A 26,556-nucleotide genomic window follows, 5' to 3' on the forward strand; every position below is an offset into this window, starting at 1 on the left:
AAGATTCTAGTAGGAGCTAGCTGTACAAGCGGTCGTCCGGAGAGCTAGTTACGAATAGGGCGCCAATTACTCTAAATGGGCGCGCGATTCAATTTAACACAGTATAACCGCAAGCAGCGCCGTGCAACTGATAAAAACACCAGCTGAGAATTTTTGTTCAGTTGGGATCTTGCGAGAGCTAAAAAAATGTTACACTGATTTTTTTTGTTCGTTGTTCTGAAATGGTTCCCAATGCAATGATATCATGCAATTTTACGCTAAGAGTCGCGGACAAACCCGAAACGTAGAGCACCTAAAAATCAACATTCAAATCAAAGATTTTAAGGCATTATTTTGGTAAAATACACATTACAAAGTATTTTTGCATTTCAAAAATATAAATGTAAAACTAGTTTCATATTTTAATAGTTAAATTTAAGAAAATTTAGGAAGCGCTTGTAATTTTTCTGTTTTTACCGTAGCGTTATTGTGCATTTCGAGCTAGTAGTAATCTGATATATCTAACAAAGCTTTTTTGCTGACATGGCAACATTTAAATTGTAACAGGATCGCTGTGGCACAGCCCTATCGTGTGCTCACACGTCAGGTCGACGGTGTTCCTTTCGCGCTGTCGTCTCGCGAATGGACGATAGCGCGGAGGAGCGTCCGCTGTCCGTTATTGCTCCGGATGTCCGGACTTAGCGAGGATGTTCGGAAATAGGAGCGCTCCGAGTACGACCTTGTATTTGCCCGTCCCTAGCGAAGAGCCGGCGGGGCGACGCAGCGTTTGGAGAGTAAGAAACCCTTTAATCTCTTATAATACATGGCCAAACATAATTATTGTTAGGACTATAAATTTAACAAAAAATGCTTTTTTCATATGTATGTGTATATATGTACAATATATCCTGATTTTAATATCACAATGCCTATCTCACATCAATACTTTTTTTTTGTGATGTATAATTTACTAACTTATCACATCCTCTTTTAAATATATAATTTTCATACATATTTGTTATTAACGGTTAGCGGTTTATTTTATATGTATGTATGAAATACATTTTGGATTCTGAAAAAAGCAGAAAATCAAAAATACATAGATATACAGTGACGGCCACCTATATAAGACACTTTTTACAAAATCATTTTTTGGCTCGTTAATGTTTAATTACTGCGTAACAAAATATGAACAGTTTGCCGCGCTATATTGATGCATCCCTTAAACCCGATATTTAGTACCCTTGCCTTTCTGAGAAGTCCAAAACGGCGTATTGTACACATGGTCACTATTTAAATGGAATCATTGTCTAATAGATCATTTTTGCTTTTATTTTCATTTCGAACGCCGTGATATCGATTTCTTTCATTATAAGGATTAATTAAAATAATTTAAATTAATAATATATATTGTATTTACCTAGAATATAATTTTAATTAAATAACAAATTTATTATGGGGAAAAGTGCACATTGTGATCCTAAAAAACGAGAACTAATTGTGGATTTAAAAAATGACAAAGGTCGGTCAGTGCAAATAATATCAGAATATCTAAAAAAATCAAGATGTCAAATATATAATGCGTTAAAACATTTTAAACACATTAAACCTGTAAAAACCTTAAACGAAAACAACTTCCACACCTGTGTATCGAAAAATAATTAGAATTTCCAAAGAAAATCCACTAAAAACTGCTGTAGACATTAGAAAAGAAGTCAATCAATTAAATGAAAGTGATGTAAGTATTAGAATAGTGCGTAGAAGGCTGTGTGAAGCAGGATTATACGGCAACATTGCTCGACGTAAACCATTAGTGAAAAAAAACAATTGCATATTACGCGTTAATTTTGCTTAAAAAATCATTTAAACTGAACAATATTAGGCTGGAAAAATGTATTGTTTAGTGATGAATCTAAGTTCAATAGAATAGGCTCTGATGGAAGGCAATATTTTAAAAGATATGTAAACGAAGAGTACAACCCTAGAAATATAAAAACAATTAAAGGAGCTAGTGGAAACATTATTTTATTGGGTTATATGTTTTGGCATGGGGTCGGTCCTATCCATTTAATTTAAAAGACTATGAACCAGGAAGTATATGTTAATATTATGGAACCCGTAATGGGCAAGATTTCGGGTCATTGTCCTGTTTATCAACAGGACAATGACCCGAAAATTAATTTGTCGCAAATTTAAAAGAAATAAATTCAATTGTAAAAAACGAGTGGAAACTGATTCCTGCCGCAAATATCAGCAATTAATCGAGTCAATGCCTGACCATTGTAGGGCTATAAGGATAAAATGTCACCCTACAAAATATTAATAGTATTTTTATTTTATTTATTTATTTTTTATTTTTTTTTGAATTTTTAGAATGTACTCATACGTATATTTTTTATAAATTTAATTTTAAATTGAAAATAAATATTTTAAATATTTATTACAACATAGTATTATTTAGATAAAAAATAAAAAGTTGAAAAGTTTTAACAATTTTATGTAAAATTTGCACTTTACATCGCATTTTGACAAAACTTCAAAAGTGTCTTATTTAGGTGGCCGCCACTGTTGGCGAGCGACTCAGCCGGTAATATCAGGCATATCGGATGTATTATTCGTGAAACACTGATTTGGAGAATTCGTATAATAATTACATGCATATATCAAGGTTTGTTTTATACAAACGTGTCACAGGCCAATGATTCAGATATACGTCATTGTAAAACTATTGTTGATATTAGTATTGATGGTATAGAGAATCTTACATATATTCCAATATTATCGACATTTTTGTATAATTAGCCTTGAACAATCATAACCTTGTGACAGACTTATTTTCTAACATTGTCTCCTGTCGTAAAAAATATTAAATTCCTAAAATCACATATTTTGAATTTATCTCATTTCAAATAACTTTGATTTCGAGAAGTGATGCTACTGTATTTTGCCTAATTTATTTACAGTAAATAAGCTATATCATTTACATAGAATGTACATTTAATTGTATGCCTCGTCACAATACAGTTCGCATTGCTTGTCACAATATACAATAATGTTCTTGTGATTTTGACATACAAATGTTCTTTGAAATCAGATATATCAAATCTAATATGGAAATGTATAATATTTAATGAAACTAATAGTTGAGAGCTGAAAATTGTCACCTGAAAAAATAGTATGAAACTTTTTTATATAATAAGTATATGGCAATTATTGATTGGATCATAGGTTAAAAATAGCAATTCTTGCATTTTTATGACTTCAGCGGATTTAATACTAAAATAAATATTTTTGTGTATTTTTAATGTTTCTATATTTATTTCTTAAGTTATTTTAAATCTAGAATAAATATGTCCAAAGTCGCTCTTGCATAACCGATCGTAATTTAAAAATAGCCATAAGTATTGCTTTCCAAGGTTTATTATTTGACGAATTTTTACACCAAAATATTTTTTTCAATTTCGATTAAACCCAAAATAGCAATTAATTCATTTTATAAATAGAGCTTTCAAAGACTTGTTATTTAACGAATTTTAACACCAAAATATATTTTTCGATGTCTTTTGTTATGTTTTGCTTCTACCGTTAATTAAAATCCTTTCAGTTTATAAGCATTCCTTTACGAATTTCAATACTAAAATAAATCTATACAAAGTCGGTATTTTTGTATTTTTTCTTAGCTAATTTTTACACTGAAATAATTACGTCCAAAGTCGCTGGGAGTATTTGTTTATTAGATTGTAATATAAGTTTCACATTTGTCTCTAAATAAGTGTTGTAAGAAAATAACACGTGAAATCAAAAGTGCGATAAATTAATATTTTGTTAATAGTAATAGTGTTATATACACATTTCCTCATATCGAAATTTAAACATCAGAATAATTAAATCTGACTTCACATGCCAGTGTATTAAGACACTTAAATAGTCACATAAGCTTACTATATTATTTATGAATTACGTGTAATTAAAAGAATAAGTCATACTATTATCATTGCATGTCTAAACGCTAAACTAACTAACTAAATTAAATTATACTAAAAATGTACACTTTAATGTGATATTCAAATTGAGTTATTGTTAGTATTAAAATGCTCTATACATGATATCTATAACAGCAATCGAAAAACCCAATCACATTGAAACATATGTTCAATGAGTCTGTCAAGTAAAGAAATGTTATTTATTATTGGTATTTAGCTAAGCTGCACATGCATTTATAAAATTCGATTAAAAAATAATTTTGCAATGTTAATAAATGTGTGATGATTTCAAATCAAATAATTAATTGAAATAACTTAACCAGTAAAATCATTCAAAACGTGCATTGTCTAAATTCTTTCATCTCATATCGCACACAGCCACACAATAGTTTAAATATCTTATTGCAATTATTTAATATTAAAAATACTTTGGAAAAAATCAGAGAGAATCAAAAATAATATTGCCGAAAAAGTTTAGTATTCGCACATTCTCTAGCCGTGGTACCTCATGACAGTGAGGGACTATATTTACTATATTATAGTTGAATACGTGAAAACAATGAACAAAAAATGCTGATTTTATGACCCGGCCGGTCATAAAATGCTGCCCCAATGGATAAAAATATTTTTGATTTCTTAAGGTTGATTTACACAATGCCAGTCGGCGCGCTAGTCGAGGTTGCCAGCGACTAGCACCGTGTAAACGTTTAACGCCAGTCACTGGAGAAGCCAGTGCGCCACCGGCATGCCAGCAGCTGGTAGCGCCAGCAGAACAAATATTTTTGTTTTGCTGGCATGCCAGCTCTCCCTTCCACCACATTACCGTACTGGCGCTAGTTGAGTAGCGCTTTTTCACAACAATAATTCTATCACTTGCTGGCACTGTAAACTGTAAGGCGCCAGTGGACTGGAATGCCAGTCGTCGCGTGCCAGTGCCCCGCCAGTCAATTTCCAGCTGGTATGCCAGCAACTGGCAGCGTGTAAATCAAAAGTAAATCAGCGTGTAAAGCAAAAGTCAAAGTTACACCAGCTAGGATCAGCTGGTGTAACTTTGACTTTTTTTTTTCCTCAATATTTGTTTGAGTCGAATGCGTGCTAAAATAATGAAATGTCTGATAACCATTACCATATTTCATTAAACTAGAAATGTTTTTTATGTGAAGGGTATGTGACGTAGCAAAGGGGGGGAGGGTAAAATGGGGCCGCATGCCCCTAAAAGTTACGAAATATTGAAGACATGCATCAAGATATAGATTTTTAGAAAGGTCAGATTTTGTATTAGATAAAATAAATTGTAAGGATGAAGAGAGGGGGAAAGTTAAAAATCTACAGACTAGTTACGCCAATGATACAACACTACTCAAAACAATACACTATAACACATTACTCAAAGGCTCTCATTAGTATTCATCCTAAATATGCACATGCTAACTTAGTTTCACGTAATTTGTGGTGGTTGCATGCGACTTACTGTTTTCATACATTTTTTATCACAGTACTATTCTTTGCATTATCTACTCGGTAGTCTAAAAAATCAATAATCAACTAAGACCTTTGTTGGTAAGAGATTAAGAAACCCACTTTAGTGATGTTTGAAAAATTGTATTTTTTTTAAATTTTCTTATAAATTACTATTATATTATGTAAAATAACCATAAATCAAACTTTCTAGTAAAACGGTTAAATACATTTTATTTGTGTATTTTTAAAAAATATTTATTGCATACTCACTTGATCAATAATCACGCTGCGTGTTCAGTGTCTAATGGTTGTTTGCAACAACACATTTACGAAATGGATCGCTTAACCACCATGTGTATATTTAAAAAAAATATAAGTTCATTTAATACAGATGTATAAAAATAAAATGCCAGGGTTGTTGCATAGCTACTATAAAAAATAATAATAAAATTTCGTAAAAAAATATTTTCATATTTTCAAATACAGGAGGACCTCTACTTATTTTTTTAAATTGAACATATCGTAGACCTGTTTGTATCATACGAACGTCCGATTGAAGCAAACGATTTACCGCTTTGTCTCGATCGTGTGATGCTTATGAGTCTTTGATTTCTTTTTGTTCGTATCAACACTGAAGTTTTTCCGTTTTTCTCACTTATTGAAATTAAAAAAAATGAATTATTTAAAATGTGCAAAATAGCGAATTGTGCAAAAGTCAAACGTTCGAAAGTCGAGGTCCGCCTGTATATACATATATATTTAAATATGTATATACATACATAAAAATAGGTATAAACAAATTTCCTGCATACGAATAAAAAAACATAATGTCAGGGTTGTCACATTAGCTTGAAAAAATAAAAAAAATATTGTAAAAAATAAAATTTAATAAGCATTGTATAGTACAGGGGTGGCCAATCCAAATGATTTTGCGGGCCACATATAAAATTATATATTCCCATATTAGATTTAGATACACTATAGACAATTTTTTTGAAGTGAAAAATTGAAACATAATGCGTTATTATTATTGTGTTTACTATTATTCTTACATGTAAACATGGATAATATAATAATAATGAGACTAAACGTATATTGTAAAGAAATATATAACACTAAAAATTAAATATAAAAAATATATAAATATAAATGAAATCATTAAAAAATATTTATTTTACATTGGCCATTATAAAATAAATATATTTTGTAAAAGTGTGATGAATCTCGCGTGCTGGAAAAATGTTCAAGGCGGTATAGTGGAATATAAAATAACGTCAAATACATGCCAAGCGTGAGTTACAATTGTAGTTAATTATTCTCGTTAATAATAGAAAAAGCCTATGCGGCGGCGCACAACCTTGAACAGCGACTCACATTGAACGTCAAATAAAGCTTCGATTTAGATCTACCTAATATCGATAATAATTGCAATTTATTCCGTCCAAATTTTTTTCTATTATTTTAAGAGATGTCACCATGTGTTAAAGCATTTTACATCACACAAAACACTTGATATTAGCTAGTAAAATAAGTACAAAGTGAGCGCGTTAATGCGCTCATTTTGTATGACCGGCCTCATCCGCCTAGTATAGACATATAGAGCGCATCAACACGCTTAAGGCGCAAAAAGGATTAATAGTTGTTAATTGTGTTTTTGCCATTGTACCGAATCGGGCTTACATCTATAATGTTGTATCGGAAGATTTACAATAAATAAATAATTACATAGGTACTGTTTGGTTTGACAATGCACAACATTACTATTTAATGCTATAATAGATACGGCAGATTTTAAACCGTTTTTTTATAAAAATATATTTGGTATGAAATTAATATATATTTTTTTAAATTAAAAAGTTATATTTTTCGTGTAAATACATATGTATAATAAAGAAAAAAAATATGTACAATGATACCAATTTTTTGAAAGCGCAAAAAATTACTGCATAAATGTCTTTATATTATATGTATGACACGATTTCAAAAGAGGTTATTTGCCTCGAAATTAATACAAAATTTATAAAATCTAATTAAGAGGCTAGTTAACATTTTACAATATATATATATATATATATATATATATATATATATATATATATATATATATATATATATATATATATATATATATATATATATATATATATATATATATATATATATATATATATATATATATATATTATTTATCACTTTTTTGTATAAATTAATGATATAATACTGTATAAAACTTTTTAACATGCACTATAAAATAGCTTATGATACCCGAGTAGATATCTTTTCTTTGAATATTTATTGGTATTGATTAAAAGAAAAATACGTGGGAGTGCTTTATTAAATAACATATTGAATTATAACATCGTTGCCTAACACAATAAGAATTTATGAAAAGGGCAATGGAATGACTCAATTAAAAAACATAACGTAGAAGTTATGGAGATTGATACAATATGAAAATGAAAAATTCGCTTTTGAGTCTATCTAAGAATTTTTCATTTATTTATATTTCATCATCCCAATCAAGGGATATGCACTTTACCCAAAGAGAACTTCAATTTTTTGTTTATTGCTGTTTATTCACTCGTTAATCGCTCTTTTTGTTTCATTAAGAAGCTGAAAATGCAGTATTTTTTTAATTTATCTTATCACCAGGTGCTAAATTAGGGTCATAGTGGTATACTTAGCGGATCGGAATACTATTTGGCGTTTTATGTATAGTTTGGTAGTTAATTTATAAAAATTATCTCTTGTTTCGAGATTGATCAGTTTTCAAAAACGAGCGGAAACTTTTTTTTATTATTACAGTCATGTAGAATTACAGCAATAGTTTCTTCGATGACCGCTGCTCTTATCGTCTTTATGGATCATTGAAAAAATCGCTTGAAAAGCTTTTATTACACTACTTCTACAAGAAGAAAATTATGCTCTTTGTTAATTTAGCTACGTCTTCTATGCTTTTAAAATTATCACACGCAAATGACTCGAGGAAACTAAAGTTTCGTAAACGTCACTCGTTCTTACCATGTCATGATTCCATAGCGGACAATTTATCGTAATTAGAAATAATTTTCACAAGACAAATTTTTCTTTTTTATTTATTAAAAACTCAGAAATTCTCAGCGTTTAATTAAATATAAAACTTTACTTTATTATTCAACAACTTCCTGGATCATTTATACATTAGAAATTAACCTTTTTCCAATTTAACAAAGCAAGGATGTCGTTGGCGATAGCAAAAAGGCAATTCTTGCAATTTTTTGTGAGGTTCAGAATAAATTGTGACCTGATATTATTTTTCTCGCAGACTATAGTTTGAGAATCCTAGGATTATAATATGTTATGTATGAGTATCTGACGATTAGACCTTTGGCTTGAATTCATCTCGACTATCTTTGTACTTTGTGAATGAGAAAAGTATTTTTAAAAGACAATGAATCATCGAATGCATTACAATAACTGCGGTTTATCATTGCTTGTGTAACAGTCACACAATTAATACAATCGTGTTTGTACGATGGAGGTCGTTTACATTATTTTTAAACTCTATTTTAATGTCATTACCATAATGTCTATTTAATAATGTGTTTATAGATATAATTTTAAAGAATTACCCACTTATATTGATTTATTTATTTTATTTTAGTGGTGGAATCAATTGTCTCGGCTGCAGCGTAGTTTAATATATGTGTTGGTGCTCATAATCTGCATTACAATTATATTTTTCATATCGGACGGAACTCACGTAGAAGAGGTTAACCTTATTGATAAGGTAAGCTATTATTAGTGTGTTTTATCGTTTTGTAACCGTTGACATGTTTTAATTATCGTTTTGTAGGATTTGTCGCCGAATTTAGATTCGCAAAAACTAGTACAAGATCATAAAGAGCAAAGTGAAGACAAAGATGTTCCCAAGATAAACAACAATGTACAGTTGCTTGTTCGGCACCAGGCCGAACTGCCCAATCCGCCATTCCAGCAGCAGCAGATCGATGAACCACAACATTTTCTCACCAAAGTTGATTTTAAAGGTATTGGATCTATTCAGTATTCGGCTTCATCGGCACATCATATCTTTCAAACTTGACATTATGACATAAAATTGACAACGAGAGAAGCATTCGTCTCTGAAGACGAATTGGGAAAATGCGACAATGTGCCATTCAAGATTGCTGCCTCAATCACATATGTTCAATGCATTCACTACCAATCGCGTTCCGTTACACAGTTTTAATGGATCCAAATTCCTCAGCTGCATAATATATGATATTATCAACTTGGATTAAGAAGTTGGAGAACTTAACCCATTTTTAGAATATGCTCTTCCTACTCTCGACTTTTGGGCCAATGTAACGATTTGGGGCTGGAAACAGATTTGTTATAAGGAAGCTTTGCATAACGGTCATTAATTACCACATTCTGCTGACCTGCCAGCACTTGTCAATATAATATAGCACTTCTTTGTATTTATAAAGACGATTTGTTGCATTTACCTAATGCACTCAAATTTCCGATCGTTACAAATGCATTTACTCATCAAGTCGTAAAAACTAATGACACTGGCGTCAATTCTTTTCTTACGGCTGAAAGTGTTGTCTTGATATACACTAGTTGTTCTAAGAACGTTTTACTAGGCACACGGTAACGGCTCTTATTCCTCTTCCCTTTTATTTTTTTTCACTGTCAGAAGTGAAACATTTTCTATACAGTTAACCACTTTCCGGTGACAGTACTTTTTTAAAAATGACTCAAAAACGTCTGGCACAGATCCACCCTTTCCTATGCAGTGGTATAAAAAATTGCAGCTTTTGTAAAAATTTAAATATATTCGTACAAATTTAATTATTAATAGAAAATGGCTCTGATAATTTTCTTGAAAAATTGCTGCTTTTTGAAATGAGAATTCATAAAATACAAATTTCTGAGTTAACTCGGCATGATCGGGAAGGGGTAAAATATTGATATACAATGGAATCTAGTTATCTTATTTTTGTGGTAAAATAATAATAATTAAATTAATCTTACATTTGTTAAATTTTAGGTCCTACCAACGATAAGCAGAGAGCCGTCATAGATGCGTTTAAACATGCGTGGACAGGATATAAAAAGTTTGCTTGGGGGCACGACCATCTGAGGCCTATTATGGAAGGATATCACGAATGGTTCTCATTGGGTTTGACTCTAGTCGATGGATTGGATACGGCGTACATCATGGGTCTCACGGAAGGTATCAATATTAATATTTGCTTTTTAATTATTAAATAAATTTTATTAAATTAAATAACACTCGATCTGTCCCTATCTACTAGTATATTAATACACTACTAATAGATCAAGATATCTAATATTTAACAACGCATATGAAAATATTTTTTAGAATATGCAGAAGCGAAAGATTGGGTAGCGTCTCAGTTAACATTCGATGTCAACAAGGATGTTAATCTCTTCGAAGTTACCATCAGAGTTTTGGGGGCGTTACTGAGTAACTATCACTTATCCGGAGATTCGATGTTCTTAGAGAAAGCTGTTAGTATTTAATATATTGATTTAAAAGTATTGGATATTTGTTATGTAATTGTTTTTTTTTTCTTTTTTATAGATCGATTTAGGTGAACGCCTTTTGCCCGCATTCGAAACACCATCTGGTATTCCTTATTCTGATGTTAATTTAGCAACAAGACGAGCTCATTCGCCCAAATGGTCACCGGACAGTTCGACGTCTGAAGTCACCACGATTCAGCTGGAGTTCCGCGACTTATCGAGATGCTCCCAAGATTCTAGATTTGAGGTATATAACATGTTATTAGTGTTTCTGATTTTTCGAAAAAAAATTCGGTGCCAGCTGATTTTTATTGTGTTGTTCAGAACGTTGCAGCTCGCGTATCGATGCATATTCATAACCTTGAGAAGACCCAAGGACTTGTGCCTATCTTCATCAGTCCGAACAGCGGCCAGTTTCTCTCATACTCTACGATCACGGTCGGCGCGAGAGGTGACAGCTATTACGAATACCTGTTGAAACAGTGGATTCAGACCGGGAAGACCATCGATTAGTATGTATTACATCTTTTATGTTGCAGTAATGCTTTGATGTTTGAGATATACTTATATATTCGCTCTGTGGCGTTAATTATCTATTCAAACGATAATTATACATCGATTTTGCGATGCTATTCAATTAATATTTTATTCCAGCGTGTATTATAATGTTTATCTTATTGCAAGCGTCAGAGATGCGATATATTCACGACCATGCGTTTAACGCATGTTATTAATCACTGATAACACTTTTTTTAGTTTGCGAGATGACTATATAGCTGGAATCGAAGGAATAAGAGATTTGCTCATTAAGAGAACTTCGCCGAATAAGCTCGTCTTTATCGGCGAGTTGGTTTCGAGTGGAAAAAATCAAAAGGTTCAGTTTCTCATTCCAAGGTTTTACTCAGTGAAAATGGTTTTAATGTGTTTTTTTTTTGTATTTATGGTTAATCAGGAGTTGAAGCCCAAAATGGATCACTTGACATGCTATTTGCCAGGAACTCTTGCGCTGGGTGTTAAAAACGGTATGCCAGACTGGCATATGCAGTTGGCACACGATTTGATGTACACATGCTATCAAACTTACGCTACGCAACCGACTTTCCTGGCTCCCGAGATAACATACTTCAGCATGCAGGTAAATTGACAAATAATCATGGTACATTTGATGCAAAAATCAACAATATTTTTACATCTTATATCGGTGGACTATAAGTAAGTCACGTTTCTTTTCTTTCGAGATATTTAAAGGTTTGCGTTTGAATTGATTAAAAACTATTTTTATATTACGCTACACAATGTTTTCAAATTTATATAATCTGCTAGATTTATAATTTATTTTGACATAAATTTTGCATGTAGCTTATAAGGAAACATAAAAATTTAAGGTTGTAATGACTTGGACCGTTTTCAAAATTAACTGAATGTAATAAATAATTAAATTGACTTAACACAATAAAAAAGTTTTTTTCATTTAAATGAAATTTTTATTGAGCCATGGTAATTAACATTTTAATAATGCTTCAAGTATTGGATTATAACATATCTATTTTTATTCTCTGGAAGTAGGATTTTAAGATTTTTAAAATATTCATGATAAATTGGTGGAATATATATAACATAGCAAATCTGTCATATCTTTAAATTTTTCTTCTGTTATTGATCTGCTGGTGGAGTACAATGGAAATAAAGAAATACTTTCGTATATTTTTGGTCTTCCTCTTTTGGGTTAAAGGCTTAAAAGATGGAAGTCGGCATCATCATCTAAAGACGTTTTATAAAACATCTTATATGGATCATTTTTTAAAAAACGCATCCATTGTATTTTTAGCCAAGGGACAGATACATCGGTGGTATTTTTGATTCCTCTTTTTATTGATTTTTAATTATTTATTAAATTACTTCATTTTACTACATTGTCCTATTAACTCATAATGTTCAGGAATTTAAAAGTAATTAAGTTTTTAAGTCTTGTTTCTATCAAGCCGATATCACGACCATTTGGCAAAAATGAATGTCCCGATATTAAAAATATGTGATTTACAATGTTAATATTATTATTAGAAGATTGAACTATTTTCAACCATGCTAGTGCCATTTTAATGTTACGATTTTAGCCTGAACAAGCATTGCTGTAAGCCATTACGTGTTTTTGGGTAGTCACATTTTTACAATACTTTAAAATACACGAGGCGACTTCTTGTGAACCTTTTGAAGCTATAGTCTCATCCCATACATACATTTTAACTATATTATTGTAAAAATTATGGCAACCTAAGTTGTATATATATACATATTGAAGTGAACCTTCTAATATAATGTGGAAGCTGTGAAGTATATCTAATATATTTTAAATGTTTTATAAATATAGAGTGATGCCGAAACTGATATGTACGTCAAAAGCAACGACGCACATAATTTACTGCGGCCTGAATACTTGGAAAGCTTGTGGTACATGTATCAATTGACGGGCAACACAACTTACCAGAAATGGGGCTGGGAAATATTTCAGGTAACGGAAAATATGCATTTTATTGGCATTCTTAAACTGAAAGAGACGTGTAAACAGAATAAATCTTTCCAGGCTTTCGAAAAGTATACCAAAGTTAAGAACGGCTACACGTCGATCGGCAGCGTCAAGAACATCGACAACACTAGACCGCGCGACATGATGGAGTCGTTTTTCCTAGGCGAGACGTTAAAATATTGTTACTTATTATTCAGCGATGACAGATACCTGCTTGACCTAAGCAAATACGTTATAAACTCAGAGGCTCATCTACTGCCCATTAGGGACGAGTGATGCGAGTGTATATACAAAGTTTGTTGATCCAATGTAACACGGACTATATAATAGTTTTGAATTCTTGTCACATACACACATCGGTTACTTTTACTCACAAGTTTACAAAGCAATATTTTATTCACTCAGCATTTTAATGAACACCCCCATGGCTGTGCAAATTATATAAATTTATATTGAATGCGAAAATGTCGAAAGCTTAACCATATTTAGGTTACGTTGTTTTTAAAAGTATAATAATAAATTACACTGTGCAATAAAAATGAGCTATCTTGCTACAAAAAAATTATATTGAATTTTATATCGATCATTTTTTTGAGGCGTTTTACATATAATAATGAATTTTTTAAAACAGCAATAAAATTCGTGGCGCACGCGTGCATTGTTGATCGAATGATCGGGGGTGTTAATACCCCCTTTTTTAACATGTACATCGATTAATTATTATTTTTTAAAACAGTAATTAAAATAGCATCACAGTTGACGCGTGCCCGCATTTAGCTACAGCTCGAAAGATTGGATGCAAATAAAAATACACGTTTGTTCTATGTGAAAACAATTTTTTAAAAATGTTTTTGAATGTTTATAGATTCAAAGAAAGATAATAATAATTTGAAAGTAAAATTTTAAACCATGCAAAAATATATACAAAAATTAAAAACGTACTATTACTATGGTGTAAAATATTCATGTGAGGTCCTGTCTCCTCTCCCCGGTTTTTTGACGTTTTTATCAAGGTCAAGATTGTTTTATATTGTCGGGATGCGGAATATTACATTTTTTAAATAATACGATAATTCTTGTAAAAAACATGGTGCTGAAAATATTTTTGTATTTTATAAAAACAAACTTTAAAATCCAAAACAATTTTGTTGTATTTTATAAAATTAAATTATCTTTATTATATGACAGTAAAATTACAATATATTATCTGGAGCCCTAAAAATGCAATATCGATTATATTAATGCAATTAAAATGACATTATTTTTTACTTATTAGAGACAATAATAGAATGCATAAAATTCTAAATATTAATAATTTACGATAAAAAATGTCGAAATTGATATACACATTTGGCATATACTACAAAATAGAAATTATAAATTTTTGCACACACCCTGTGCAATATAAATTTACTTATTTGAACCTCGTAGAAAATGTACATGTCGCACAGTGTTAGTCGAATAAATTATTTATATATATATTATAAAATGTTTTTATTGCTAATATAATATAATAAATTTTTATGTAAGTTCAACTTCTTTTAAAGCTTTAGTTTTTATTGTTTATTGAGAAGGTGAAAATGGCACAGTGCCTAGATCTCGGCTGGGAATAATATTTTTGCTATACATTGTTCTAGGGAATTAGTATGAAACTAAAACATATGTATGTATGATCCAATTCTTACTGTGCTGATTAGTGAGACATTAAATGCATTTAAAAGTTTGTTTCAATTAAAGAACACACATTCCATTCATTGTAAAATGGACCTGTACGAGAAATATAATCCGAACATTAGTAACAATATATTTTTGTAACCTTACCGATTTGCGATCTAGTTATTCACCGTCTGCCAATTTATACCGGTAATCTCACAGCCAAACACTTTGTCATTATGATAATATTAGATTAAGTAATAAATGTCTACGGATAATCCAGTGAATTATTTTCAAATGATCACAAAGCTATTCGTACTTATTTAATATGTTTAATTATAAGTCAATAGTTTAAACCGGCATTGTCGTCCAAAATATGTAGTACACTTTGCAATGCAATATGCCCATAAATAATAAATTTATATTTGATATGCTGATTCTTTGAGAAAGTTAACTATCAAAAATATATGCTATCGATTTTATAAAATTATTATTTATGGGTTTGGTTGCAAAGTTAGATTAAGATATATAAGTAGCACATTTGTGTTTTATTAAATATAATGATAATAATAATAAAAATAAAAACACAGGCCTGCAACGATATCATTTATCATGCACAACTTTTGTAGTATATGTAATACATAAGGTATTATATGAATTTTTAGGAGTAGGCCTGTGAAATAGATATTTAGATATATTGTATATATTTGTACTGTACGTATTGATTTTTCTTTTTAAAATCAATATTCGTGTTTAAATAATCTACCAGTGTTATTTGATACCTTTTGTGATCGCTGACCCAGTTTTGAAATATTGATTTTATTAGGTAATACTACGAAAAAATTTGATTTTTTCACTAGCCTATTAAGTAAATATTTAATTTAAGAACTAACAATGAAATATAACTAGTCTTACTATAATAATATGCCCTATAATTTTTTACATTTTTTTTGCTGTGTATATAGCAATTCCAACACTTTGAATGTGGGTTTGATAATCGTGAGTATGCATGGAGCGGGCAGTTAATTAAAAATCATAAAAAAATAAGTCAAACCAATTTTTTCTTCATCTAATGAATATCATCCTTTTATCAAGATCGAACAAGCAATGAGTGAAAATTACAAAAGAAACAGTATATTATTATAAATCACTCTGGCTTTTGATTGGTTTAACCACTAGAATTATAAAATAATGATATCAATGAAACAATTTTTATTTTTAAACAAATTCAATATTATTTTTGTAATTTATTTGTTGCGATGTTTTCGTTGATTTTGGAGTTAGTTTTTTGTTTAATAAAGGGAAAAGTATATTATTATTATAAGACAATTAACTTGTTAAGAATCACAATAATTATGATTATTTCATTTTCTATCCATGGTTAATGTATTTGCAATTATAGAAGTACTATAAATATATATGTGAGTGTGTGTTTTTATTGTCATATGTGCTGCTGTTATCTTAATTTTGTTTTTAATTATATAATAAATTCATTAAAAAAATATGTTTTTATTTTGTATACATATATAATATTCTCAATGAGCCGAAGTAATGCATTATTAGAGAATATTTTAAACCTAATATGTACGACCTAGCTCGATTTGAATTAATCATCAGGATATTCATCTTAATTAAAAGAAATTTGAAAACTTAATTTGTGATGATCATTTGGAATTATAATTATATAATAATCATTAATTCTAATTTCTCAGATAGGACAAAGATTGAAGAACACAATGGTTCATATGGGACTCGAACCTCTTGGTATAAGTAATTGACTATCTATATCAGTGAACGCCAAGTCTTCCAATTTTTACACACATCACAAGTAGAAAGCCGTATACGATTATGTGTTGTTTTTGTATCTACCTGCGCTACAATAACGGTTATTATCGGAAAACTGCAGCGTATCGGCATACTTCTCCAAGTTTATGTAGGGGTCGATAATAATGTTACACATATGCTATATTATTTAAAAAATGTAAAAAAAAAACATTTAAAAAATTATTAAAATATTTTCTCTATAGTGATACAAATTAAATAGATATAAATTTACATACATATTTAAAAATACAATTAAAAAATCAGAATAAAATCACAGTTAAGTTGGAAGCAAAAATACTAAATTTTTAGTCATATATTTATAAAAATCTACAAAAAAATATTGAACAAGCAATTAACTTCCTTTTGTACAGAATCGTTCAATATTCTCTTCACACATCAGATACATTATTTTATCCTTATTAACTAGTTTGTCAATCCTAGGCATAATTGTAAATTATGCAATTTGAGGAGGAGTCTCTATTTGAATGTGATTTCTTATTTTTGGTTTTTATTGAAAGCATTTTCGAGAATGTTTGTCCACAAAGATGGGGTTTTAGGTACGGTTGATGGTGACGGCTGGCAATTAGGCACAGATGGAGCCGTTGCAGTAATATTTTATTGGTGATACTTGCTTACATTATAAAAAAGGGCGCGCGCGTGACGGCACGCGTCTGAACCCTTGCAAGCTTGCAGGTAGAGGGAGAAAAACCGTAACGCCAATGCTACTCCCGCGTCGACCAGTTTTGGCCATAACAAATCTAAATTGGCCCCCATATGTTGTTTTGAATGACAGCAATATTTTAATTGCTCTTTCACTCAATTCCATATATTCCTCATTATCACTCATTTTGCTCCAAAATTTTTCCTGAAATACTTCCTTGTCTCGCTTGTTCGTGAAGCGGCAATGCTCGTTTCAAGATTTTTCGTCTGGATCACAACCGGCTATAAATGTAATTATGTCGGTTCATTTCGAACAAAATAAATAAATAATATCACAGTAGTGTGAATGATGGAGCGTTCCCACTACGACAGCAACGACACGATTCTATCGCTTTTAATGTGTTTGATTTGAAATATTTAAAAACAATGTTTTTTTCTTAGCCTTTGAATGCACAGCTCTATGACCAAACAAAACTTATAGAAGTGATCGAAAGGGTTTGCCACAATGAATTAGACCACAAATTCGTTGAATCGTTGATGTGTTGTCTTAATGCAACAAAATAATATTTTATGTAATTACTGTTTATTAGTAGTAATATTTAATTCACAAGATTATGTTTTAAAGTTTTATGGTGCCCTATTTACATTTAGATTTGTTATGCCCAAAACTGGTCGGCACTTGAGTGGTACTTGGTTGACGGTTATTTTTCTCGCGATTCGGACGGCCGCCACCGTGAGCGCGCCCCGTACTGGTAAATAATGTAAACAACCGTTAATCATCAATAAAACATTACTGCAGCGGCTCAATTTGTGTCTAATTACCACTCGTTACCACCCCTGCCCTAAGCTGTTGACGCCGACGTGATACTTGAGCATGCTATTGAAGTCAGACACGCAAAATGGCAGACAGGTGCCCCCATCATCAACCTCCGTAGACCACGTGATCCAGGAAGCACCCGGCGCCGCCACGCGCCTCCAGCGAGAAGCCATTGAAGTGCTGCCGTAGACTACGCGTGACCCGTCGTAGGGCTACGCCCCCGCGACTCCGAGCTCGAATCACATGTTCTAAGCCCGTCGCGCGCGCGCGCGCCCTGTGTAGCTGCACCGACGCACCACAGGGCCCCGAAAAATGCTCCCGGACATGCCCGTTCTTCTCGCGCCCCCTGGAGCCTACATGTGTTCCTCTCGGCTTGGAGCGAAGCACGCCGTGCGTCACTGGAGGCCGCGCCCTCGTGCCTCATGGAGCCCTACTCGCGCTCCCAGAAGCGGCGCCCCTGAAACTCTACAAGCTTAGCCGGCGCCGCCGCACTATACGTCACGACCTTGTTACTTTTGTGCTGCCAGCATTTAATTAACAACAGCGCCAAGCCCCTCATACTCTCCCCCTGGTTGTATTTCGCAATTATAAATTGCTAGAGCCGGAGCCATATGGGGGCCGATTTACATTTAGATTTGTAACATTATACATTTTGATTTGTAGATTCGGATGCACGCGCCCCGTACTAGTTAAACAATGTAAACAACCGTTAATCATCAATAAAATATTACTGCAGCGGCTCAATCTGTGTCTAATTGCCACCCGTCACCATCACAGTCCCTAAAGTTTATTTTAATTATTAACCAAATCATTTACTTCATACTCAATAATAACAACATGTTTGTTCCATTTACATATATATTTCTAATATGCATATTGATTACAATTTGAAATTATTTGTACATATGTGTATAAATATGTCGCATAATATATATAATTATAATAAAAAACACAAAAATATTTAACGTAGTTTTATATAATATCAAAATATGTTTATAAAAGGCACAGTTTTTAATCTACATACACATGGAATGTCTTTCGCAATCATATTTTTATGTATATGTTCAACGCTGTTTAATAATATTATATATGCATATAAAAATACATTTAAATAAATATGACTTATTTGAAAATTCCCCCGAACACCTCTAAATGCTCATAATATACATATAATACATGCTAAAAATATACATTATGCAAACAAATCATGATAAAGTTAAATTTAATTTTGATTGTGCTGTTTTCTTTTTACTAAATTAAAAAGATGTGTGTATGTACAAAAAATTATTTATGTATGTGTGAAGGATGTATTTTAAAATTTAAACCCATATATGTTATTATATAAAACGAATAATTTTCATCCTGAGTGAAAAGTACTAGTCAGTAAATGGCTGTTTACTTGTCATTCATTTCAATCCATATGTTTTTTTAACAAGCAAACATAGAGTGGTATATTTAGTGAAATTAAATTTAATTGTGTAGCCTTGCCATATATTTTGGGTTTCGAATTTTTCGAAGCTTTACATACATATTCATATTCATTTACAATTTGGCTCAGTATAGTAAATTGTCTATAAATATTCTGTCATCCAGTCAGATTAAATAATTATTCATTCAACGCAAATAAACGCATAGCCAAATAAAACACACTTTGTTGTATAGTAGCAACAATACAAATCATATCGAACAGTGAATGTAAAAACATGATGTCATTTTGATATAAATATAAAACAACTGTTCTATTTTTGTTCATTTACTATTATTTTTTATACTAATGCCATAATAAAACATACTAGTGTTTTACACTCACTGCGATACAAATAATAGGAATGCAAATTTGGAATACAAAAATTAATAAATCAGCACCATTTGTTTAATATACAATCTTAAAAATATGTTAAGCTGCAATCCATGAAATTAGGATACTGAATTCTGCATTGTGTAAAATATTTTTAATTAAAATAATTCTTATTGTAAGATAATCTCAAAATTGTACAGAATACTATACAAAATCCGTAGAACATTTAAATGCTAATATCTTATGTACTAATAATGCACTGCGATTTATTCTCTTTTCATTTCCAGAAATATGCGATATTAAATATATATATATGTATATATATATATATATATATATATATATATATATATATATATATATATATAATTATAAAAAATACATATTTTGTCAAAATACTGATGATGGAATAATATCAAGGAATTTATCATAAAATTAAATTAAAAAAATAACAAATATTGAAGGTCAGAGTGAGTAGAAAATCTAATGTGCTTTTGAGGATTCGTGTATATTCAATTTTAGAAAAATATAAATATTCGTGGGTTTAGTCTTACTTTATCACTTAGTTAACTTATTATAAATCAGATCTCATTATATAATATATATATATATATATATATATATATATATATATATATATATATATATATATATATATATATATATATATATATATATATATATATATATATATATATTAGTGGTGTGCCGTTCATACATGCGGTAGATTCAAAACGTCAACTGCATGTACGGTTGATGACGAGCGACTCAGCTGTTACACGTGCTCGTGTTTATAGTCGATCAACTGTGCATGCAGGTTGACGTTTTGAATCTACCGCGTATATAGATGGCACACCACTGATATTTATATATATAAATATCAGTACTGTACATAGATGCGGTAGATTCAAAGCGCCACCAGCATGAACAGTTGATGGCGACCGACTCAGCCGATCACACGATCGTGTTTATAGTCGATCAACCGTGAATGCTGATGGCGTTTCGAATAGATCGCATATATGGACGGCACGCCACTGATATAAATATATATATTATATATATATATATATATATATATATAAATAACAAAATATATATAAACCCTGTAATAACCACTATATCATATAATAATTTATAATTCAATTTTATCTTAAAATTTTGAGAAACCCATATATAAATACATATATATTTATAATACTTAATTTTTGTTCAAATACAGATCTTCAAAGAATTTGCCATTTCAAAGAAAACAAAATTACCGTTCGTACGATTTAAAATAACAGTGGCAAGTTTTAACATTATAGAAAGAGCGTCATGGAACATCGTCATTTGGATAATGTAAAATTACTATGGCACTGAAAACGCTTCGTCTGCTAAATTTGTTAAAATGCATTGAACGAAACTTATAAAATTGTGCAATCGCTGCAAAAAACGGAATATTTAACGCATTTGTAAAGGCAGGTGTCATCAAAGTTGCTGTCAGTATCGCTGTCTTCAGGGGCGACCTTTTCCATCGACGACGCAATGTCTCCCTTGTCTGGAATGTCTCCCTCGTCCTTAGGCTTTATCTCATCAGGGTCCGTATCTAAATAGTCATCGCTGTTTTCTTCATCGTTCTTCTCACCTTCAGTCGGATTTATCACAGCTACCTTAAGATAATAAGAAAGTTTTTCATTAGTTCAAAATTATATAACACATGTTTAAAAAATGACATATTTTTAAGTGAGATATAAAACACTATCCATTTGTGCATTATTTCAATTTCCAAAGCTTATGTAGCCATTGTGCAATTATTATCATTATCCTAATAAGAAAATAGATTTTTAGATTATATTTAAAGAACTTGTTTACTTTGCAATACCGTTATCGCTTTATTCACTTTGTAGAGTATATGTTAATAAAGAGTATATATGTACAGGCGGCCCTCGACTTTCGCACATAATTGGTTCCTGAAAATGTGTGCGAATGTTGAATGTTCGAAAGAGGGAAGTAAAAAAATTTGAAATTGTGTGTATTTTAAAATATTTATTTATCAAGTAAATATAAGATGTTTAAGAGGCGTTTAAGTGGGGTTTGCGGGTGTTTCCTTTGAAAAGTTATCAAAAGTTAACTGTTTTCCACTATTCTTTTTCTTTTCTTCATATAGTATTTTATAACATGCTATGTATTTATTGATCGCCCTACGTACTTGAGATATGAGTTTTCCATTGGCATCACAATCTTCCATAATATTTAAGAATTTGTCAAGATGCGTGAAGGCTTCATTCATATTTTTCATTGTTAAAGAGTTTTCCAAAATAAACCTGTCTCATCTACATTAAATATTTGGCTAGAGGAATATTCTCCATCTTCAATAATTTTGAATAATTAAAAAATACATTCTTTTGCAGCATGTTTATTCCATAATTTTGAACATATTCCTTAATTATTATTTTATTTTGCAAAATTGTTTGTATCAAACGAACATGTTTGTTTGTATCAAACGAACGTCCGATTGAAGCAAAAGATTCACCGCTATCAGAACGTCTAATAATATCCATCTTTGTCTCGAATCAACACTGAAGTTTTTCCGTTTCTCACTCATGTTTATAATTTTAAAAAAAAATGTTTTTTTTTAAATGTGGGAAATAGCCAATTGTGGGAAAGTCAAACGTTCGAAAGTCGAGGGCCGCCTGTATATACAAGAGTATATATTAATAAAGAGTATATACACATGTGAATTTTTCAAGCGGCCATGCAAAATTTCATGAATGATTTTAATCTATTACTAGTTTTTCCATAGTAACAATATTTTCTTTGTTGACTGCAGTGTTTGGTTGACCGCTTATCGTCTTTATGGCTCATTGTACTGAATGTTTTGAAAGTCTGATTGCTCTTTGTGAAATAACTGTGACTTCTATGTAGAAGTATATCTAGTAAACGACGTGAGCAAATTAAATAGCCGATGTCCGTAATCAACAGTAAGATCGTCTAGGCCTGGTTGCACTTTGTAAACATCTTTCTTTTGAAAGATGATTGAAATTAGTTTTTAAATATAGGCATACCTTAACATTAGCTGCATTTTCTATAGCACCTGCTGTCGACGTACTCGGCAATACATCTGAACTAATATTTGGAAGGTTAGCCTTATGTATATCACCTTCTACGGGTATTTCGCCCACAACGCTGGAATAAAAAAATTAAAATTCAATATACTGTGTAATTTATTACATGAAAACAACTTTAAAACCACACAAATATACTAAATAAGACTAATATTAATTCTACCATATCTTCTATGACTCTAGGTCATAGAAGATGCAAATAATCGGGATACATAAACAAAATTCCCTATGGTTGTAATTCTTAGTAAAAGTATCAAAAATCTAAAATAATAACTTACATTGGAACTGGACCTCTCATTTTTCCGAATGTAGCGTTCGGCGCTTTTTCCATCCTTATTTTAGTGTCGTCATGCTTACGGTGACGCCTACGCTTGTTAAAAACTGAGTTCAGACTACCCTTCTTGCCCATATTATCTGAAACAAACAATTATTAATTTATTTAATGAAATATAACTTGACAGGATAACCTAATGCGTCTCAATAATCAAAAATAGAAAACATAATGATTCATTTTTTTAAAGAAACATAAAGAAGAGAGACTCAAAACACCTTAATGCATTGTCACATACAAACTCAACTAGCTCCTGCATGTGCAAGAGAAAATATCTATATCTCGATGCACGGTAATGAGCAATAGGACGGCCATTGTCAGAGAAGAGTTGGCAAGTGCTACAGTTCTAGCCTTTACAGGTAAGAACAGAGGACACAACTGAGAACTATATGTATTATATCGTTTTGAGTATGAGCTTCCTTACTTGATAAACTGATATTTATTGGTCAAGTAATTGAAAAATAGCTTTGTGAGACTTTCAGTTAATTTTCTTACAAGTAGAATTAAATTGTGATTGACTTTATCAAACACCTTTTGAAAATCAGTGTATGTATATAATTACATCCACTTGTATATCCTATGATTTATGTAATATAATTTCAAATACTTTTACAGGTGCTGAAAGCAGGGTTGTCATTTCAGATTTTTCCAGGGGGGGGGGGCAAAAATTGATCATTCAGTGGTCGTTTTTTTCAAATATTTTCGTTTTATTAAAATTCATAGTATTTCATTAAATGACATGCATTTTTTAGCCAAATTTAAGAGGGCGTTGCTGTTTAGAATCCTCTTCAAAAGCAATAAAATCGAGCCATCGTAATGGCAACGCTCGTTTATCTAGACGAATATTACAACTTAAAAAAAGTGAAAATCGAATGAAGCTTGTCTAAAGGGAATTTTGACCAATAGAAGAGTGCAAAAAACAATTATCTCTTTTCAGAAGTCAAAAATCCACATCAAAAGCAATAAAATCATGTCGGCGCCGTCGCAGTGGGAACGCTTGTTACTGTTATGTTTTATAATTATAGAGCTAATGTGTGTAAGATAAAAAACGGAAACATTCATTTATTGTTTGGGTAATTTACAATAACGTGAAACGGAAACAGTAAGGAATAATGCTTTGTGATGAATTATGAAGGGTATCGTATATTATGAGTTGCTGGCACCTAATAAAACATTTAATAATAAAAGTTAATGGCAATAACTTGACATTGATAAGTTAACAGTCAGAACTTGGCAATCAAAAGGGTGTTTTAATGAAAGATTTTAAATGGAAAAGTAGTACATGTCTTTCTTTTGAATACCATTTTATTTATCTTTTACGACACTTTAGCTTGCAGTATTCTTGAATCAGGATCTATAATTTGGAATCCCTGAGTAACCAAATGTACCTTCTTAAACAAAAAAGTTCTGAAGAGGTATTTGAGATATCTTTATATGAGGATATTTGGTTATAATCCATTTTTGCATCCCAGCGCCTTCCTTTTAGAAGCGTTGGAATACGATTCGCTAAATCCTCACAGAAAGTTGTATGTTGCTATGCATTTCTTCAAACTACTCTAAGATGCTTTTGACAATATAATTATTATCGAGGGATTCCGAAAAGTCTACAAGCGACGTTCCTTTTGTTTTGTGAGGAGCTCGATGAAAACTTAAAACGACTTACTGAACGTTTTGACATCTGAGGTGAAATAAAATATTTATAATTTAAGTAGGATACAAGGGCGTTCAATTGTCTCACACGCTCTCGAATCTTGACACTTTTTATGCGACTAAGCAAAAATGAATGGTGAGTCAGCATTGGTGACTCAATATTCGCAGTTGATATTATTATTGTTTTTATTTTATAAAATTTAAATAGTAAATTTTTTGTTTGTTCTGTTGATTTTTGGAAAGCGCATTAGCTTGCGAAAACTGTGCGGGACTTTCAAAACTGCTGTGCGGCCACACACACGCGCAGTTTAGAGGGAACGTTGTCTACGAGTGTCACGATCTTTTCCTCTTCTGTTGCCTGTTAAAGCCAGAACGCCGGCACTAGCTGATTCGCCTATGACTGTTGTCATCCAGCTTCTTAATATGCTGGCATTGCACATTGATATATTTAATATCAGCTACGAGGAGCTGGTCTGGTTCGTATCATTTTATGTAAATATTTTATAATATTTTCGTTTCTTATTTACTATGTGTTTTTTTTGCCTTTTTGTTAATCTGTTGGAAAAAATGTTGTCTGATGTCTGGATAAATCTAACGTTTACATTAAACTTATTCGTAAAGGTTAACGACCACTGCTCTAGAGCGACATTGAAATGATTGGTTCTGATGAGTCATATTGGACTTTAAACCTACATTCGGTCCAATATTATACCCTACAGCACCAGTTTGTATTCTCTGCATTTTTGCCAAATGACTTATGCAAAATGGTTGGAACAAAAATGCAATACGTTCTGACGCAACCTAACCTTTATTTTCGTAGAATTGGATATCAACTAGGGATTAATTATCATAGTTTTACATTATTATCAATTCGAGCGTCCAGTAGTTATTATATTGGTCTAAATTGTGAGATTTGTCATTAAAAGAGACGCAACAATGGATTTTTTAGAATCTTTGTGGTACAATATGCTGAGGTGGACATTTTCGGGGGGTCCATGGGAAGTAGGACGTTAGTTTGTTAATATAACAGATCATATAGTGAATTGAATGTCTTACCGCCTCTTGAGAACATTTCGAGGAAAAGCGCGAGCAGACGACGTGACAGTCCACGAAAATGTAACTCATTCAACGAAATGTGGTCACATGACAACTGTCATCTATGACAGCGTTAGATAGGGATGTTCCACGGCGGTAGCTACGTCCTGCTTAACTATTTTCCCCAAATAAGGACATC

The 26,556-nt window shown here is 31.3% G+C and overlaps 2 protein-coding genes across 3 annotated transcripts; one reads left to right on the plus strand and one right to left on the minus strand.

The window, feature by feature from the left end:
* The first annotated feature begins 558 nt into the window (after positions 1 to 558).
* alpha-Man-Ib (alpha-Mannosidase class I b) lies at positions 559 to 14,047 on the plus strand. Its single transcript, XM_088187844.1, has 11 exons — positions 559 to 773; positions 9,067 to 9,192; positions 9,259 to 9,451; positions 10,462 to 10,647; positions 10,798 to 10,946; positions 11,020 to 11,208; positions 11,286 to 11,473; positions 11,718 to 11,835; positions 11,914 to 12,096; positions 13,330 to 13,470; positions 13,543 to 14,047. The coding sequence occupies exons 1-11, from the start codon at positions 687 to 689 to the stop codon at positions 13,759 to 13,761; spliced, it is 1,779 nt and encodes a 592-aa protein (XP_088043970.1). The 5' UTR covers positions 559 to 686; the 3' UTR covers positions 13,762 to 14,047.
* Positions 14,048 to 21,143: 7,096 nt separating this feature from the next.
* Positions 21,144 to 26,509, minus strand: LOC148234394 (uncharacterized). 2 transcript variants are annotated; one of them, XM_088187796.1, is made up of 4 exons: positions 26,379 to 26,509; positions 23,620 to 23,755; positions 23,282 to 23,402; positions 21,144 to 21,886 (listed from the first exon to the last, which is right to left on the minus strand). In XM_088187796.1, the coding sequence occupies exons 1-4, from the start codon at positions 26,392 to 26,394 to the stop codon at positions 21,641 to 21,643; spliced, it is 519 nt and encodes a 172-aa protein (XP_088043922.1). In that variant the 5' UTR covers positions 26,395 to 26,509; the 3' UTR covers positions 21,144 to 21,640. The 2 variants fall into 2 exon arrangements, with proteins under 2 accessions (XP_088043922.1, XP_088043923.1); XM_088187797.1 differs by having other exon boundaries at positions 21,744 to 21,882.
* Positions 26,510 to 26,556: the final 47 nt, after the last annotated feature.

Source organism: Plectrocnemia conspersa, unplaced genomic scaffold (assembly GCF_051122295.1).
Source record: "Plectrocnemia conspersa isolate PC_06_02 unplaced genomic scaffold, ASM5112229v1 ptg000006l, whole genome shotgun sequence".
NCBI classification, from domain to species: domain Eukaryota; kingdom Metazoa; phylum Arthropoda; class Insecta; order Trichoptera; family Polycentropodidae; genus Plectrocnemia; species Plectrocnemia conspersa.